General features: G+C 40.2%; 1 protein-coding gene across 5 annotated transcripts; it reads left to right on the forward strand.

Moving 5' to 3' along the window:
• Positions 1 to 5,922: 5,922 nt before the first annotated feature.
• LOC124007072 (torsin-1B-like) lies at positions 5,923 to 16,656 on the forward strand. Of its 5 annotated transcripts, XM_046317353.1 has the most exons (7): positions 5,948 to 6,216; positions 9,704 to 9,738; positions 11,009 to 11,059; positions 12,117 to 12,382; positions 12,784 to 12,959; positions 13,322 to 13,449; positions 15,000 to 16,656. In XM_046317353.1, the coding sequence occupies exons 4-7, from the start codon at positions 12,197 to 12,199 to the stop codon at positions 15,242 to 15,244; spliced, it is 735 nt and encodes a 244-aa protein (XP_046173309.1). In that variant the 5' UTR covers positions 5,948 to 6,216; positions 9,704 to 9,738; positions 11,009 to 11,059; positions 12,117 to 12,196; the 3' UTR covers positions 15,245 to 16,656. The 5 variants fall into 5 exon arrangements, with proteins under 5 accessions (XP_046173311.1, XP_046173309.1, XP_046173308.1 ...); XM_046317352.1 differs by lacking the exon at positions 11,009 to 11,059; XM_046317354.1 differs by lacking the exon at positions 11,009 to 11,059 and having other exon boundaries at positions 5,958 to 6,008.
• The last annotated feature ends 620 nt before the right edge of the window (positions 16,657 to 17,276 follow it).

Below are 17,276 nucleotides of genomic sequence, written 5' to 3' on the forward strand. Positions count from 1 at the left end.
GGCCTTTACCCTATCACATTTAATCTGATTCATATTGAAGCTAGTAGACAAGACATGCTAGGCCTACAGTATGCCTTTGATGGAGTACTCACTGGATCAGCATCGTCTGGTGCTTGTGCTGGTGGCTCTAACAGGAACACAGTGCTGCCAGACACTGCAAGGCAATAGGTAAACCAAAGTCAGACAGTCCAAATTGATTCAATATGAATGTGGTTGTATCCCATGTAGAGATGGAAGGACATACCTTGAATGAAGCGGGTGGCATCTTGGGAGGAACCTATGCTCGTCTCTTTCCCCCCCAGGGATCCCCTCTAAGACGGGCCTGCCTTTATTTAGCTCCAAAGCCATGTCCTCTGCTGGGGTAAGGTCAGCCTTTGGTGACCCACCACCCGTGCCTTGTCTGTGGGTATTCTTTTTCACTGCTAAAACAGTACAGACAATGTGTGAGCAGGCACCTTCTGGGTACAATATATGCTTGTGCTTTGTTAAATATTAGTCAGGGACCATACCATTCTGCAGAATGTTCTTGTATTTGATTTTGACCTGCTGCCATGTGGTCCTGTGTAGCTCAGTTGGTAGAGCATGGCGCTTGTAACGCCAGGGTAGTGGGTTCGATCCCCGGGACCACCCATACGTAGAATGTATGCACACATGACTGTAAGTCGCTTTGGATAAAAGCGTCTGCTAAATGGCATATATATATATATATATATATGTCCGTTTTGGCCCGTTCATGTTTAATCTACATACACACACACACATTTAATGTATTTTTGTCTTGTTTTCAGTAAAAATATCAACAAAAAAAACTTAAATGAAGATGTATTTTCTTGATTTGCTAAATGACCTAGCAAAATAAGTATAGTTTAGACAAAAAATATAAACTTTAAGTAAATGTGTGCTTAAAACAAGCAAATAAAAAATCTGTCAATATAATAAAAATTCTCTTGAAATAAGTTTACTTTTTCCATAAACACTTAATTTTAGAAAAGTTCTCGTTTCATTGGCAGATTTTTTTGCTTATTTTCCTAGGTAATTTTGCTCAAGAAAATATTCAAGATGTTTTTTAGATATTTTTTTTTTACTGAAAACAAGACAAAAATACTAAGTAAGAAAGACATTTTTGCAGTGCAGTGAGCAACCGACCTTGGGTCCTTTGAAAGGCGCTATATAAATTAAAGTGATTATTATTATAGCTCATCTATTTATTCAATTAAATTTTATTTATATAGCACTTTTCACAATTGTTTCATTCTGTCAAAGCAGCTTTACATTATTGAAAGCAGGAGAAACACAAAAAAAACGGTGGACAACATAAGAAGCAGAGTACAACGGCTAAGATTAAACCGTACTGAGCGTAGTAACGTTAAATAATAATGTAAGGCTTTAATAATAATTTATCATAGCTTTATACAGTGTGATGGACTTACTTTACACAATTTCACTCATATCTGCAGTGCATTTCAATTAAAAATTTAACCGTTTCATAATTACAGTACAACTGCGTTTTTGGAGATGTGAATTAAATATTTGAATTGTAATTGTGATGTTTCAGCGGAGCGGTGAGTGTGTAATTGTGCACTACTTACGCATTCAGGCGGTCTGCAATACTTTGCCACGCTTTTTCTCTTTGCTTTATCACTGTGGCGGTGTTGCCTTTCTTCTTAATTATAACTTTTACCTCCTCGTATGCCTCCATGAGGATTTGTGCTTCCGACGGGGAAAAGTACGCGGCTCTAGTTGCCATGGTAAATCAGTTAATCTGTGATCTGTGGCGGGGTCTATTTGAGTGAGCCGTGAGCGCGCACCTATCCAGGATTGGTTTCACCTGGTTTAATGAATCCGTGTCTGCTCATCCTGGCTTGGTCTTTGTGCAACCAATTAATCCTGGACGCACATGTTTTGGCTTCATTGAGCTCAGCTGAGTCATTTATCCCGGATGTCTTAATTCTACTTTTGTGCAACAGGCCCCAGTGCTTCATTATTAAACAGCCATAGCTGGGTGCACCGCGGTCAGCTTAATGTTTACATAGCAGGTTAAGAGAACTAACCTAGGAGAGAATTAACTTGGCAGGTTAAGAGAACTAACGTAGCAGGAGATTAGGAGAATGAGTTTAAGATTAGGAAAGGGGTTATGGGTTAGGTTTAGCTAAAATGCTATGGTTGTCAACAATGGGCTCATCGTGCAGCCCAATCATCCACGCAAAACGATCATGAGTGGAATTTTTTTTGACCAATTAGCTGATTTGCTTTACATACACCCACTTCTGTTGACACAAACACTTTCAGACACACTCCATGTATGCAGTTACCTCAGAGTTTCTAAACCCAGAGGCGCAAGATCGCAAATATTCCCAGGAACGCTTGCGAAACAGACCAAACAGACTAAGCCAGGGTTTGAGAGGTCATTGAGAGAAGTGAAGAATTCTTCCTTAGTTCATTTTCTCGAAATCTGAAGGCACAACCTAGATTCGAGCCAATGTCTTCAGTAGTTCAACATGTTATTACTCCAACCTTGTGAAAGTGACAAGCTAACATGTTTTCATTTTTGTCAAAAACAACTTTATAACGAAGAGGTGCCTTTGATTTGATGGCCTGCAAATGTGCAGTTCAGTGCAAGACAACCGTCAGACCCGATTATGTGTTTATATACATGAGCTTAGCTAGCCAATGTCTCCTACAAGTGTGATCTGGGATTTCTATTGAAGAAGCATTCTTTTTATTTTTAAAAACATTTTACCCCTTTTTCTCCACCATTTCGTGATATCCAATTGGTATACTGACTCAGGAGAGGCGAAGGTTGAGAGCCATGCGTCCTCCGAAACACGACCCTGCTTGGCAGAGTGATGAATCACACTTCACGATCTGGCGGTCCAACAGATGAATTTGAGTTTACAGAAATGGTTTGTCGAGATCGTGTGGAAAAAGTTGACTTGCCTACACAGAGCCTTGACCTCAACCCCATCGAGCACCTTTGGGATGAAATGGAACGCCGACTGTGAGCCAGGCCTAATCGCTCAACATCAGTGCCGACCTCACTAATGCTCTTGTGGCTGAGGGAAAGCAAGTCCCAGAAGAGTGGAGGCTGTTATAGCAGCAAAGGGGGGACCAACTCCATTTTAATGCCCATGATTTTGGAATTAAATGTTCGATGAGCAGGTGTCCACATACCTTTGGTCATGTAGTGTAGTTTGTGCCTTTAGATTTTGAGAGAATGAACAATTAAGGAAGAATTTTTAACTTCTTTCATTGACTTCTCAAACCCCGGCCTGGTCTGTTTGGTCTCTTTGGCAAGTGTTCCTTAAAATCTCGTGATGTTGCGCCTTTGGGTTTAGAAACTCTGTGGTTTTAGCCTAGTCTTGCTAACACCAGCCTCTCTAGTTTGCTGTGTAGTCACATGGGTCACGAGTCAGCCATGCTAGTTTTAGCCCATCTTGTGGTGCTTTCAAGACAACAGGGAACTCTGGGAAAGGAGAAAATGGCAGTAGAAGATGTGAAGTTTGAATCAGATGGTGTGTCAAGTGGAGATGAGATTGTGAAGAATTGGAATACATTGGCGAATACAAAAGGAAATAAGAGAAGTAAAGTGGTAGTGGAATGTAGTAAATTCAAACCTAGTTCTGATTATTTTTTGGTCAGAGTAAGGGTTTTGGATAGATGTTAACTGGGAGATCCGATTGAAGTCTCTGTAAAAATTGAGGATTAGGTGGTGTCGATGAAAATAACGACAAATGGGCTTATTTTGTTGTGGTCTGTGGAACGGAAAGAGCGTGCTATGTACCAAAATAATATATCGGAATGGAATGTGTTGTGTGGATCTTCGATGCAGGGCACATATCAAGGGTGTTATCTTTTGGGGTGTCGCTAGAAGTTAAAGCAAATTATTATTTTGACTATAACAAATGCTCAGATTAAACATATTGTGCTATTTATCACAGACTACTTTCTCCTCTAATGCATCTTCACTGTCAGTTTCCTGGCCTCTCTCCTCCTCACCAGTGTCATAATCAAAGGTATGATCAAGAGCCTCACATACACTATATCGTTTGGTCATTGTGCTGCCACAGAATGAAAAAGCCTCAAAAAAGCTTTATATACCAGAGCTGCGAGATGCCAACAGGTGTGGTTCCTGTGGGGGAAAGATTCTATAGGGTTCTAAGGTTCCCGTGGGGTTTGCCATGGAAGCCAAGATGGGGAGTGAGGTGTGTGTGTGTGTGTGCGCACACTCAAACACACATGCATGTGGGGGTCTGGGAGAGGAAGTGTGTCCATCTGATGAATGTGCATGTGCCTGAACTCAATGTTATACACTAATTATAGTCTCACCTATTCATTTATTTTGACTGGGAACACCACAGTTGTACAAAAGGTAAATATAACACCCAAAATGTAAAGAAAATCATCAAAATGTATTTTGTGTGTTCAGATGCCCTGTGTGGACAAAGTTAATAATATAATAATAATAATATATGCCATTTAGCAGACGCTTTTATCCAAAGCGACTTACAGTCATGTGTGCATACATTCTACGTATGGGTGGTCCCGGGGATTGAACCCACTACCCTGGCGTTACAAGCGCCATGCTCTACCAACTGAGCTACAGTTATGGAACCTTATGACAATCAGATTAAATGAACTACATTTTTCAGAGAGAGAACTTGTAAATCAGTCCAATTCGACCGGAACACAGCAGGAGTGTTAAAATGTACTTAAGTAGTGGTGGAAAAAGCCTTCGTGCAGTGTGATAAATGCTAAATATTTGGTCATATGTCAAGTGTATGACGGGAGGGGTATATATGCCAGCTGAGCCTAAATTCTGCAATTGTGGTGCAGCCGAACTTCTGAAGTGACCTGTTTGGGCAAAGGAGACTGACGTAGTAAGAATAAGGGCTGTCCAGCACGTCTCCTATGCAGAGGCATTGAGAAGAGTGGAATAAAGGAGTGAAGTTGAAGAAATAATGGTAGTAGGAATAGAGACACATAGAGAAACCACATAATATTCCTTGTCAACAGAGGGATCCTGACATGTTGCATGTCAAGAAGGTGAACTTTGTAGCGTTTATTGCATTGGTCATCAACTGCACTGCGCAAACAGAGGGGAACTCAGAGAAAATAGGCATCATTGTGAGTGCGTTATTTGGGACTCAGGATTTGAGTGCCCTGTCCTTACAGGCACCTGAGCCTGTTTAGGGATCGCACAATGGAACGTTCTCGCAATGGAATATTTTTGTTTCAATGCCCCATGCAGTATGTGTACACCAATAGCTGTAAATCATGACGTCATTGAGCTTCAGGTCGGGAAGTCGGTGCTTCAGAAAGGTGCTTGTTCAAAACAACTGGGAACTAGGGAAAAAACGAGGTCAAATCATGACGGCATTGAGCTTCAGGTTGGGAAGTCGGTGCTTCAGAAAGGTGCTTGTTCAAAACAACTGGGAACTAGGGAAAATAAGAGGTCAAATCATGACGGCATTGATCTTCAGGTCGCAGCTATAGAAAGAGTCCCGAGTTCCGGAGTTGGAATTCCAAGTTGGATGACCGTCCTCGACTAACCTGTACCCCCTGTATATAGCCTCGTTATTGTTATTTCATTGTGTTTCTTTTAATGTCCTTTTTTCTACTTTAATTAATTTAGTAAATGTTTTCTTAACTCTATTTTTTTAACTGAATTGTTGGTTAAGTGCTTGTAAGTAAGCATTTCACGGTTAAGTCTACACCTGTTGTATTCGGCGCATGTGACAAATATAATTTGATTTGATTCAAATAGATTTTTCTCAGCCTGAGTTTTTTCCCCCCCACGAGTTCCCAGTTATCTTGAACGTAATGAAGTCTCAAGTCGGAGATGTTCGAGTGTTTCTTGTGTTTTGCATGTTACTGTTTAATAAAAAATAATCATCAAAAAGGAAGTTGTTTGAACGCGACATTTGCTTTTACTGTCGCATAATGATTACGTACAAGGAAGGATCGTAGCTGTTTGCACTCCGTCTTTCCACTCCTAAATGATAAACTAGGTAGCTACATTTTCATTTTAAGAGAAAATGAGAGTAACATACATCTTGTATGTTTTGATATCGAGTGTACTTGTGAATGCGTTCGAACCAATCTCAACCACAATTGTCGGTGCGGGAGTAACATTAGGCCTAGCAGCAGTGGGGAAGAAAATGTACAATCATTTACATGAAAGTTGCGGGTCAAAATGGGTTGCTTTTAATTCAACAGGTATGTGTACAGCTAAACTATTAGATGGTTGAAGTGTTTGTTTACGTGGTTTACTTAGGCTATTTGATCATGTAGACACAGTCAATCCCTTTGCGTTTTAGTCATCCAATTGCATATTGATCTCCACCAATATACCATTGGCCTACTTTAGTGGGTCATGAAATATTGTGTGGTTGACGGGCAGCTTAAAAAAAGAGAAAACAATACCTAAAATCTATAAATGTATAATTCTTGTGAAATGTACAGTACCATTCAAAGGTTTGGACACCTACTAATTCAAGGGTTTTTCTTTATTTGACTATTTTCTCAATTGTAGAATAATAGTGAAGACGTCAAAACCATGAAATAACGCATATGGAATCATGTAGTAACCGAAAAAAGTGTTAAACAAATAAAAATATATTTTATATTTGAGATTCTTCAAAGTAGCCACCCTTTGCCTTGATGACAGCTTTGCACACTCTTGGCATTTTCTCAACCAGCTTCTTGAGGTAATCACCTAGAATGCATTTCAATGAACAGATATGCCTTGTTCAAAGTTCATTTGTAGAATTTCTTTCCTTGTGTTGTGTTGCGACATGGTAGTGGTGGTATACAGAAGATAGCCCTATTTGGTAAAAGACCAAGTCCATATTATGGCAAGAACAGCTCAAATAAGCAAAGAGAAATGACAGTCCATCATTACTTTGACATTAAGTTCAGTCAATCCTTAAAATTTCAGTGCAGTCTAAAAAACCATCACTCACTATGATGAAACTGTCTCTCATAAGGACCGCCACAGGAAAGGAAGACCTAGTGTTACCTCTGCTGCAGAGGATAAGTTCATTAGAGTTACCAGCCTCAGCAATTGCAGGCCAAATAAATGCATCACAGAGTTCAAGTAACAGAGACATCTGAACAACTGTTCAGAGGGGACTGTGTGAATCAGGCCTTCAAATCAAATTGTACTTGTCACATGCGCCGAATACAACAGGCCTTACAGTGAAATGCTTACTTACAAGCCCTTAACCAACAATGCCGTTTTAAGAAAAATACCTACAAAATATTTAAATTAAAGTAACAAAATAACAATAGTGAGGCTATATACAGGGGGTACCGGTACAGAGTCAATGTGCCGGTTATTCGAGGTAATTCAGGTAATAGGTACATGTAGGTAGAGTTATTAAAGTGACTATGCATAGATAATAAAAGAGTAGCAGCAGTGTAAAAGAGGGGGAGCAATGTAAATAGTCTGGGTAGCCATTTGATTAGATGTTCAGGAGTCTTATGGCTTGGTGGTAGAAGCTGTTTTAGAAGCCTCTTGGACCTAGATTTGGCGCGCCGGTACTGCTTGCTGTGCGGTAGCAGAGAGAACAGTATGACAAGGGTGGCTGGAGTCTTTGACATTTTTTAGGGCCTTCCTCTGACACCGCCTGATATAGAGGTCCAGGATGGCAGGAAGCTTGGCCCCAGTGATGTACTGGGCCGTACGTACTACCTTCTAGTGCCTTGCGGGCAGAGGCCGTGCAGTTGCCATACCAGGCAGTGATGCAACCAGTCAGGATGCTCTCGATGGTGCAGCTGTAGAACCTTTTGAGGATCTGAGGACACATGCCAAATCTTTGCCAAGTCTCCTGAAGGGGAATAGGTTTGGTCCTGCCCTCTTTACGACTGTCTTGGTGTACTTGGGCCATGTTAGTTTGTTGGTAATGTGGACACCAATGAACTTGAAGCTCTCAACCTGCTCCACTACAGCCCCGTTGATGAGAATGGGGGTGTGCTCTGTCCTCCTTTTCCTGTAGTTCACTATCATCTTTGTCTTGATCATGTTGAGGGAGAGGTTGTTGTCCTGGCACCGCACTGCCAAGTCTCTGACCTCCCTATAGGCAGTCTCATCATTGTCGGTGATCAGGCCTACCACTGTTGTGTCATCGGTAAACTTAATTATCGTGTTTTTATTTATATTTATTTAGAGGGTGGATCAGCTTAATATTGCGGAAAGAATGTTGCTTCCAATGTAATTGTCTGCATCATTTCCAATCCCCCATATTTTTGGGGTAAATATATATATCCATACACGCATGCATATATATACATACACATACCTATATAGACATACATACTTTTTAAAAGAATATACCTTTATTATTATTCCCCGCAAATCCTACCACCGATCCCCCAATTGAAGTAAACTAATAAACACTTCTGCTTCTACCTTCAATCCATACACCTTATACACATTCTACAGACACAGTCTATTTTACAATAGTTCTCTCTTGTTTGTTCTTAGTCCTTCCTCTATTTCTGATGTCCATCCAGTTTGATTTCTATTTATAACTATGCTATTTCACAAAACTTCCGAACCTATATACATTTTACAGATACCGTATGCTTTACATTGTTTATCTTGTTATTAGTCCCACCCTTCAGCTCCATTCAATCCCTCCCATCTGTCTCTCAACATCATCCATTTCGGATTTCTACTTGCCATATATTTTTCAACTGTGCTGTGATGCTTCACAAAATAATTGAACCTTCCTATACTCATAGCTTCTACAGATTGTAAATTAAAAATATATTTTTTTGCTAAAATAATTATTATATTATTGATCGATTGACTATGGCTTTTCAATTCACCCAGTATTGCTATCTGTAGTGTTAGTTCTAAGCAAATGTTGCAATTCTTCAGCCATTCCTGGACCTGTGACCAAAAATGAGCTACATATGGACAATACCAAAATAAATGATCTAATGACTCTGCCTCCTCACAGCAGAATCTGCAGAGCTGGGAAGATTGTATCCCCCCCATATGTATTATATCCTGATGAAGATAGCTTGGCTGTCGAAACGTTGGTATTACATTTTTGCATCTGAGCTCCTAGAGTGTGTGGCTCTCTTTTATTTGTATTTTCAAGTTTCTACTCCGCTAGCCAGCACTTCGTCTTTATAGGTGTGCATTTCTTTTTCTTCTAGATCCCCCATATGTATAACATTCTATTAGTTGCAATAATTTTGTATAGTAATTTATATTGAAAAATGTGAAGTTTTGAATCTGGCGTTGTTTTGCGTATCAATTCATAAACCATGTGCCACGGAATGGGTACATCCAAAATCTCTTCCCAACTATTTTGCAATGTATATGGCACAGCTGTCAGATTTTTGGTCCTTAAATGAAATTGGTATATGTTTTTATTTATCACACTTTTCTTTAACCATTTATGTTCTTTAATACAGGGCTGAGAATACAACTTTTTTCCCCTTCTACTTTCCTCTATCATTTTTGTGGTAATGCTGCAATTAATTGGTTGTAATTTTGGGTAGAGCAGACATTTCCATATGTCTATGTTAGCTGCATGTGTGACAACTCCACCAGTCCTATTTATGATATGATTCACAAAAATTATACCTTTTTAAAAAATGTCTTCAATAAATACAGTTTAAAAAAAATCAATTAGTATATTTGAATTTAACCACAATATTTGTTGTACTATTTGTTCCGTCCTTTCAGGTGGATTAAACTGAAATTGCAACCAACTTTCTAAGGTTTGTTTAAAAAATAAAGATATTTTGGAGATTATTTCCTTTTCAAACAACCGAAAGTGAGCAGGTATAATCTGAATAAAGGAAAAGGCCCTTCCTGAATATAGGATGAGACATTCGTACCAATTGACTAGAGAACCAGTTTGGATTTAAGTATAACTTTTGTATCACTGATGCCTTTAGTGAGAGGTCTAATGCTTTAATATTTAATCATTTCTGCCCACCGAATTCATATTCGTTATATAAATAGGCCCTTTTAATTTTCTGGTTTACCGTTCTAAATAAAGTTTGGATATTATATGCCAGTTGGCAACTACAGTGGTAGTGGTAATGCACCTTAAAGGTGGTTGCCAACTGCCATATAAAGAACAAAGAAGAGGCCTGAAGGAGGAGAGATTACTAGAAACAATTTTTTACCCTTTTATCTGTGGATTAATTGTCGGGGTAGAGGACCTTGTGCATTTCTGCTAAAATAACAACCCAATGTTTATATCCCAGGACAAATTAGATAGCAGCCGCTAGCTAAATTGCCATTTAATGTTTTAATGCTTGGCAAAATCAACATGCGCACGAGCAGTCTGGTCAGCATGTAACTGTACACGCGCCAAATAAGAGCCCCAAAGTGGAGGTGTCATAAAACCTAGTGGTCAAACAGGGAAATGGTTCCAATCATTTTTCTACCATTTCTTCCCCGTAAGGTATTTTAGAAATCTGAAAATAAGGACTGTGTTTCAGTGAAGGCTTACCCTGGCGTGACGTTTTGATAACCATGTAAATCTTTCGGACAAGGTGACTTATCAATATATTTGTCTCTATTTACTCACAGATTCAAAAATGCTAATTAGCATCAAAGTACACAGGCAAAAAATCCCTGCAAGCTCCTGCACATTATCTCTAGATGACACCGTTGCTTTCAGGTGTTGTGTCAATTTCAAACCCACACAAGACAGTTAACAGAATTGTCTATTTAAAGAAATGTTGCCAATTTATTCATTACTACATTTAGCTAACATTAGATTGTTAATCCAGGGATTCTTACTTTTGCCTCGATTTGGCAGACTTGGCCATATCATCATGGCATTTGTAGTTCTTTATGATATCCACATTAGCAGCAAATTAGCATTTCATTTGGGAGGGGGGAGGGGGGTAATACAGGTGAATATATTGATGAAAGTCACCTTGTCCTAGAGAGATTTACATGTTTATCAAAACGTCACGCCAGGGTAAGCCTTCACTGAAACAGCCCTTATTTTACACCCTTATTCTACTATAGCCTACACGCCAATCGCCAAATGGGAACAGGCAGAAAAATCGATCCACTGAGGTAGGACAACTTCGAAGTTTAATTCACTTTGAGAAAAACTGTGAAATGGGAAGGGGAGGGCCTGATAAGTAATATTTGGGAATTATTTGGTGAAGTGGTAGTGTTGTTATCACCGGCTATGTTATGTGTGATGATTGTGAGGCGCTATACAAATTTGACAGTTACAAGAAAGGGACTTCAAATAGGCCTATGCACGTGAAGGGAACTGTAACCTAGGCTACTGTTCAGATGGGTTGAATGGAAACTGAAATCTGGACACTGACTAGTCTATAACCACTGACATAGCCTTAGTAGTAACTCCTGCAGATTTAAGCATTGCTTGCAGTAAAATTATAACACCAAATGTAGGCACAATTTTGACTCGGGAACAGGAGTGGAGAATTGTTTTTTATTTCAGAATCTTGAGAGAATGCGAATGCATAGTTAGCACGTCTACAGCCGGGTATTTATCTTTATCAGCATCATAAGCTATTTCAACCACATAAAAGATGCATCCAAGCCCAACTGAAGTCGCATCAGGAACATTTTGGGTCATTTTCACAGCTAAACGTCTTTCCTTCACGAAAGAGGCAGAGATGACAGAGAGAACTTTACTGATGTCAATTAGATTGAAGCATTAATTCTGGTGAGCAAGAGTTTATTCCTCCAATGCAACATATGACAGAAGAGAAGCTGCATGTATCTAATTGTAGGAGTTTACCAACAAATCGCCTACCAAAATGTCTGAAATTATAAGCAGAAACAAAGCCTAAATCAGTCCCAAAAAAAAGATCCTTCCACCATCTCTGACAGTAGTCTAGTGCTGGCCACAGATTTTCACTTTATCACATATAGTCTGACGGTTGCTGATCGGTTATTAGCAATTGCGAGCAGGTGTGGGGGTGAACAAACAGCTGACCCTCGCACCACTAGCCTACTCAGCAGCTGGATCCTACATGCTTAACTAATCACATGTTATGAATATAACAACCTGTTATTTGTATAGAAATAATGGTGGTGTATTCGTAGCACGTCCCATTCATTAACACTTAATAATCATCTCCTTTCCTGTCATCAGGTTTGGAAGTGGCCCTAGATCAGAAGTTGTTTGGTCAACATGTTGCCTCCAGAGTCATCCAGAAAGCTGTAACGGGTTTCATGAAGAATAAAAACCCCAAAAAGTCCCTGGTGCTCTCTCTGCATGGCTGGACTGGCACAGGGAAGAACTTAGTCAGCCAGTTGATAGCTGAAAACATCTACAAGGAGGGCATGGCCAGCAGTTTCGTCCATCAGTTTGTGTCTACAGCTCACTTCCCTCATCTGAGTCAGATTGAGAACTACAAGGTAAAACAAGTATTTTGTAATATTGAAATACAATATACTACCTTGCAACCGTGGCAGGGAAATTCTCAATGGAGAATTAGGCTGTAAAAAAAATAAAATCACTATTATGCATATTCTATATCGGGGTATTCAAATCTCACCCTACACTACAAGTTCCAGAGTACTGATGGTTTTCTGTTCTACCTGATTATTAATTGCATCCACCTGGTGTCCCAGGCCTAAATCAGTCCCTGGTTAAATGGGAAGAATGGAAAAAAGACATTTGAACTGGCTTCAAGGTCCAGATTTGAATTTGATGGTTCTATATGATACAGAATGTATAGCTGAAAATACATTTTAAATGTATTTTGCGGCTATGCTGCAGATAAGTCTGTGTTTAAACTATTGTGACCATCCCTCAGTCTCAGCTGCAGCAGTGGATCAAAGGCAACGTCACCAACTGCCCACGTTCCATGTTCATCTTTGACGAGATGGACAAGATGCACCCTGGCCTGATCGACTGTATAAAGCCCTACTTGGATTACTACGAATATTTGGACGGGGTCTCCTACCGCCAAGCCATCTTCATCTTCCTCAGGTAGGCCAGACAGACCAGCAGTGTGTGATAAGAATTCATGTTTTGTTTTTGGAGACTTTAGAATTGTTTAAACTAGACTTACATTCAAATACAGTATAGTAGTCATCCATCATCCTATCTTTCCCACAACTTAACGACTCGTTGTAGTGACCATATTTTTACTTAGCTGAAAATCAGCTGTGAATCAGATACTGAACGACAAAATGAAAGTTGAGTTACTTCCCTTCCCACTACCCAATGAAAATTCTGTTCTCGCTAGTAGATTTTTGGCCAACAGGTCCGACCGGGCCAGTGAGAAGAACAAAAACCCCCACTTTGGACCACTTTTAATATCTACTAGTTTGTTTTGCTCATCTCCATAGCAACGCTGGAGGAGACCACATCACGCAGGTGGCTCTGGACTTCTGGAAAGCAGGTCGAGACCGAGAGGGGATCAAGCTGCAACACTTAGAACCAGCTCTCACCCTGTCCGTGTTCAACAGCAAGCAGAGTAAGCTACCTCTTTGCCGTCCTTTAGGGCTGAAGCCGAACTTATGCATTTTGGTAACCCTTTTCCATATTTAACAAATCATATACTCCATGTTCAAAAGTTTGTAGACACCCCTTCAAATTAGTGGATTTGGAAATTTCAGCCACACCCGTTGCTGACCGGTATATACAATCGAGCACACAGCCATGCATTCTCCATAGACAAACATTGACAGGAAAATGGCCTTAATGAAGAGCTCAGTGACTTTCAACCTGGCACCGTCATAGGATGCCACCTTTTCAACAAGTCAGTTTGTCAAATTTCTGCCCTGCAAGAGATGCCCTGTTCAACTGTAAGTGCTGTTATTGTGAAATGGAAATGCTTAGGCGAAGTGGTAGGCCACACAGGCTCACAGAACGGGACCGCTGATGTGCGTAGGCCGTAAAAATAGTTTGTTCTCGGTTGCAACACTCACTAGCGAGTTCCAAACTGCCTCTGGAGCAACGTCAGCACAAGAACACTTTGTCGGAAGCTTCATGAAATGGGTTTCCATGGCCGAGCAGCCGCACACAAGCCTAAGATCACCATGCGCAATGCCAAGTGTCGGCTGGAGTGGTGTAAAGCTCACCGCCATTGGACACTGGAGCAGTGGAAACACGTTCTCTGGAGTGATGAATCACGCTTCAACATCTGGCAGTGCGACGGACGAATCTGGGTTTGGCGGATGCCAGGAGAAAGCTACCTGGCCGAATGCATAGTGGCAACTGTCAAGTTTTGTGGAGGAGGAATAATTGTCTGGGGCTGTTTTTAATGGTTCTGGCTAGGCCCCTTAGTTCCACTAAAGGGAAATCTTAACGTTACAGCATGCAATGACATTCTAGACGATTCTGTGCTTCCAACTTTGTGGGAACAGTTTGGGGAAGGCCCTTTCCTGTTTCAGCATGACAATGTCACTGTGCACAAAGCGATGTCCATACAGAAAGGGTTTGTCGAGATTGGTGTGGAAGAACTTGACTGGGCTGCACAGAGCCCTGACCTCAACTCCATCGAACACATTTGGGATGAATTGGAACACCGGTTGCGAGCCAGGCCTAATCTCCCAACATCAATGCCTGACATCACTCATGTACATGGCTGACTGGAAGCAAGTCCCCGCTGCAAGGTTCCAACATCTAGGTGAAAGCCTTCCCAGAAGAGTGGAGGCTCTTGTAGCAGCAAAGGGGGGATCAAATCCATATTAATGCCCATATGTTTGGAATGAGATGTTTGACGAGCAGGTGTCCACATACTTTTGGTCATGTAGTGTATGTTTTCTTAGGTTAGGATTTTTCCCTTTGTTACTAAGCCTGGGGTTAGAAGACTTGGGATGTTATTGGAGACTGTTCAGTCCTTCAGTACAAAGATGACCTGTGTTGTATCTCTCTATTCTGTCCATCTGCCTTTCTTGCCCCTGCCTATCTTATGACTATCCTTACCCCCAAGGCACTTGTGTACATCTGAGAGGAATTGGTGGTAGCGTCTTCTTGCCCATCTTATGACTGTGTGTGTCCCCTCCCTCAATTTCTGTGTAGGTGGGTTGTGGCACACCAGTCTGATAGACAAGAACCTAGTTGACTTCTTCATCCCTTTCCTGCCTCTGGAGTACAGACATGTGCTGCTGTGTGGCATGGCAGAGATGTCCGCCAAGGGCCTGGAGCCCGACCAGGATGTGGTTGACCAGATGGCCAGAGAATTAGTCTATTTCCCCAAGAGTGATAAGATCTTCTCCGTCAATGGCTGCAAGACCATCAGCGGCAAGCTAGATTACTACACATAGTGCGTGTTTGAGATCGACTACGTTGCTGCCGGCGGCTGCAGACTGACCAATCTAATCATAATGAGTAGTAATTTAGGATGAAAGGTGGTTTGTCGGTCTGATCAGTCTGTCTGCAGTTGCTGACTGTAATGTAGACGATCTCAGAGGGAACAGCTACTGTATCTATCTACCTCCTACTCTACTGTGAGCTCTTTCTTAATGAGAACATCTCCGCCAGTCGGGGTGAGGAAGTCGGTGACTGAACCCAGAAAGGGAATGATGACCTGCCCCTCAGGTTCTCCCAATGTCAACACAACCATGTGGAGGACATCAATGGTCTCTCTCTGATGGCACTCCCTGAAGATGAACCAATGGACTACAGAGAGAGGAGATTGAATTGAAGGAGATAAAAAAAAGAAAAAAATCACACAGGGAAGTGTTTAAAGTTATAATTTTTATGCAATCAACGTGCTTGCTCCTAATTTATATATTCTGTAAATGAGAATCTCCAAAAACTATATATTTTTTTCAGGGAATTCTGCTGCACATGAACTCAGTGGCAATTGAAAACTAGTTGTATATTAGAAACAAATGTGGTTTAAATCTACAATCTGTAATAATTTGTGAAACCCTGCCACTTGGTTTGCTGTTAATCTTAGGGATGCCAGGGCCAGAGAAGTGTAACCACTCTCTCCAAATGAGAGGGTGCTATGGATGCAAGAGCTCACACAGTCCATGAGATCAACGTGATAGTTAAATTCTTCAAGAATCAATGTGTAAATATTTTTAATTGAAATAACAATTGAACAGCTGTAACTTGCAGATTGCACCTTTTTTAAATTGTCATTAATAATGAAATATTGTGCATTTGTGGTGCACGGGATACCCATAAATTGTGTATTTTATATCTGTCGTCAATACAGACATGGAAATATCCACCTTAAAACTTACATCTATTTTGCCTTTGTTTTTTATCCTTACTCATTCACCAGAAGCATTGTGTACATTTCAACATCTGTTGTCAGTTTACCTTTGTGGGTATACAAGTATTTAGTGTGCAGTCCACACATTTTTTCATTTTTCACTTATTTCAAGATTGATCCAGATTTGTCCTAAATCGTTTAATTGAGTAGCCCAACAGCCCTGTGTCTGTAAATGTAATGTATTTAAATATAATATATATATATATATACATACATACATAGCTTAATTACAATGAAACAATGATGTTTTTTTGTACAATTGTATACTGTGCCTTACAGTTGGCATGCAGTTACTGTTCTCGATCTAAACAATGCACAAGAAAGTATTACAGGAAGGAAGGTTCACTATTTTTCAGTCAAATGTTATGTAGTGAAAATGTGTTTTTGTTTTACTTTTGTTTGAGTACATGCAGTGGTGTAAAGTACTTAAGTAAAAAATACTTCAGAGTACTACCTAAGATGTTTTCTTTGGTATCTGTTCTTTACTATTTGTATTTTTGTCATTTTTTACTTAACTACATTCCTAATGAAAATTATGTCTGAGTATTGGAGTCTGCCCCTGGCTATCAGTACATTTTTCAAACAAGAAAATGATGCCATTAATATAAGGAATTTGAAATTATTTTGACTCGTCATACTTACGTACATTTAGAACCAAATAATTTTAGACTTTTACTCAAGTAGTGTTTTACTGGATGACTTTCACTTTTACTTTTTTACTTGAGTAACTTTCTATTAAGGTATCTATACTTTTACTCAAGTATGACAAATGGGTACTTTTTTTTTACCACCGATTACATGACATATCAAAAAGGTTAAAGGAAATGTAAGAACTCCTACTCTCTTCTTCCACCTGGTGGTCTTGAAGAACGGGACCGTAGCACTACTACCAGTCTGATGGTAAAAGATGTCAGAGGATTGGTTGCAATAGAAACACAAAATGAGGGGATTGATCATCAGCAAAACTGATCCTAGGTCAGCACTCATTACCAGCAAAACATCCTATTTCAGAATTAAAGCGTCTCTGATTAGGAGTGCATATTGAATAAGATTACATGGGTCGTGGGGGG

Source organism: Oncorhynchus gorbuscha, linkage group LG20, assembly GCF_021184085.1.
Source record: "Oncorhynchus gorbuscha isolate QuinsamMale2020 ecotype Even-year linkage group LG20, OgorEven_v1.0, whole genome shotgun sequence".
Lineage (NCBI taxonomy): Eukaryota > Metazoa > Chordata > Actinopteri > Salmoniformes > Salmonidae > Oncorhynchus > Oncorhynchus gorbuscha.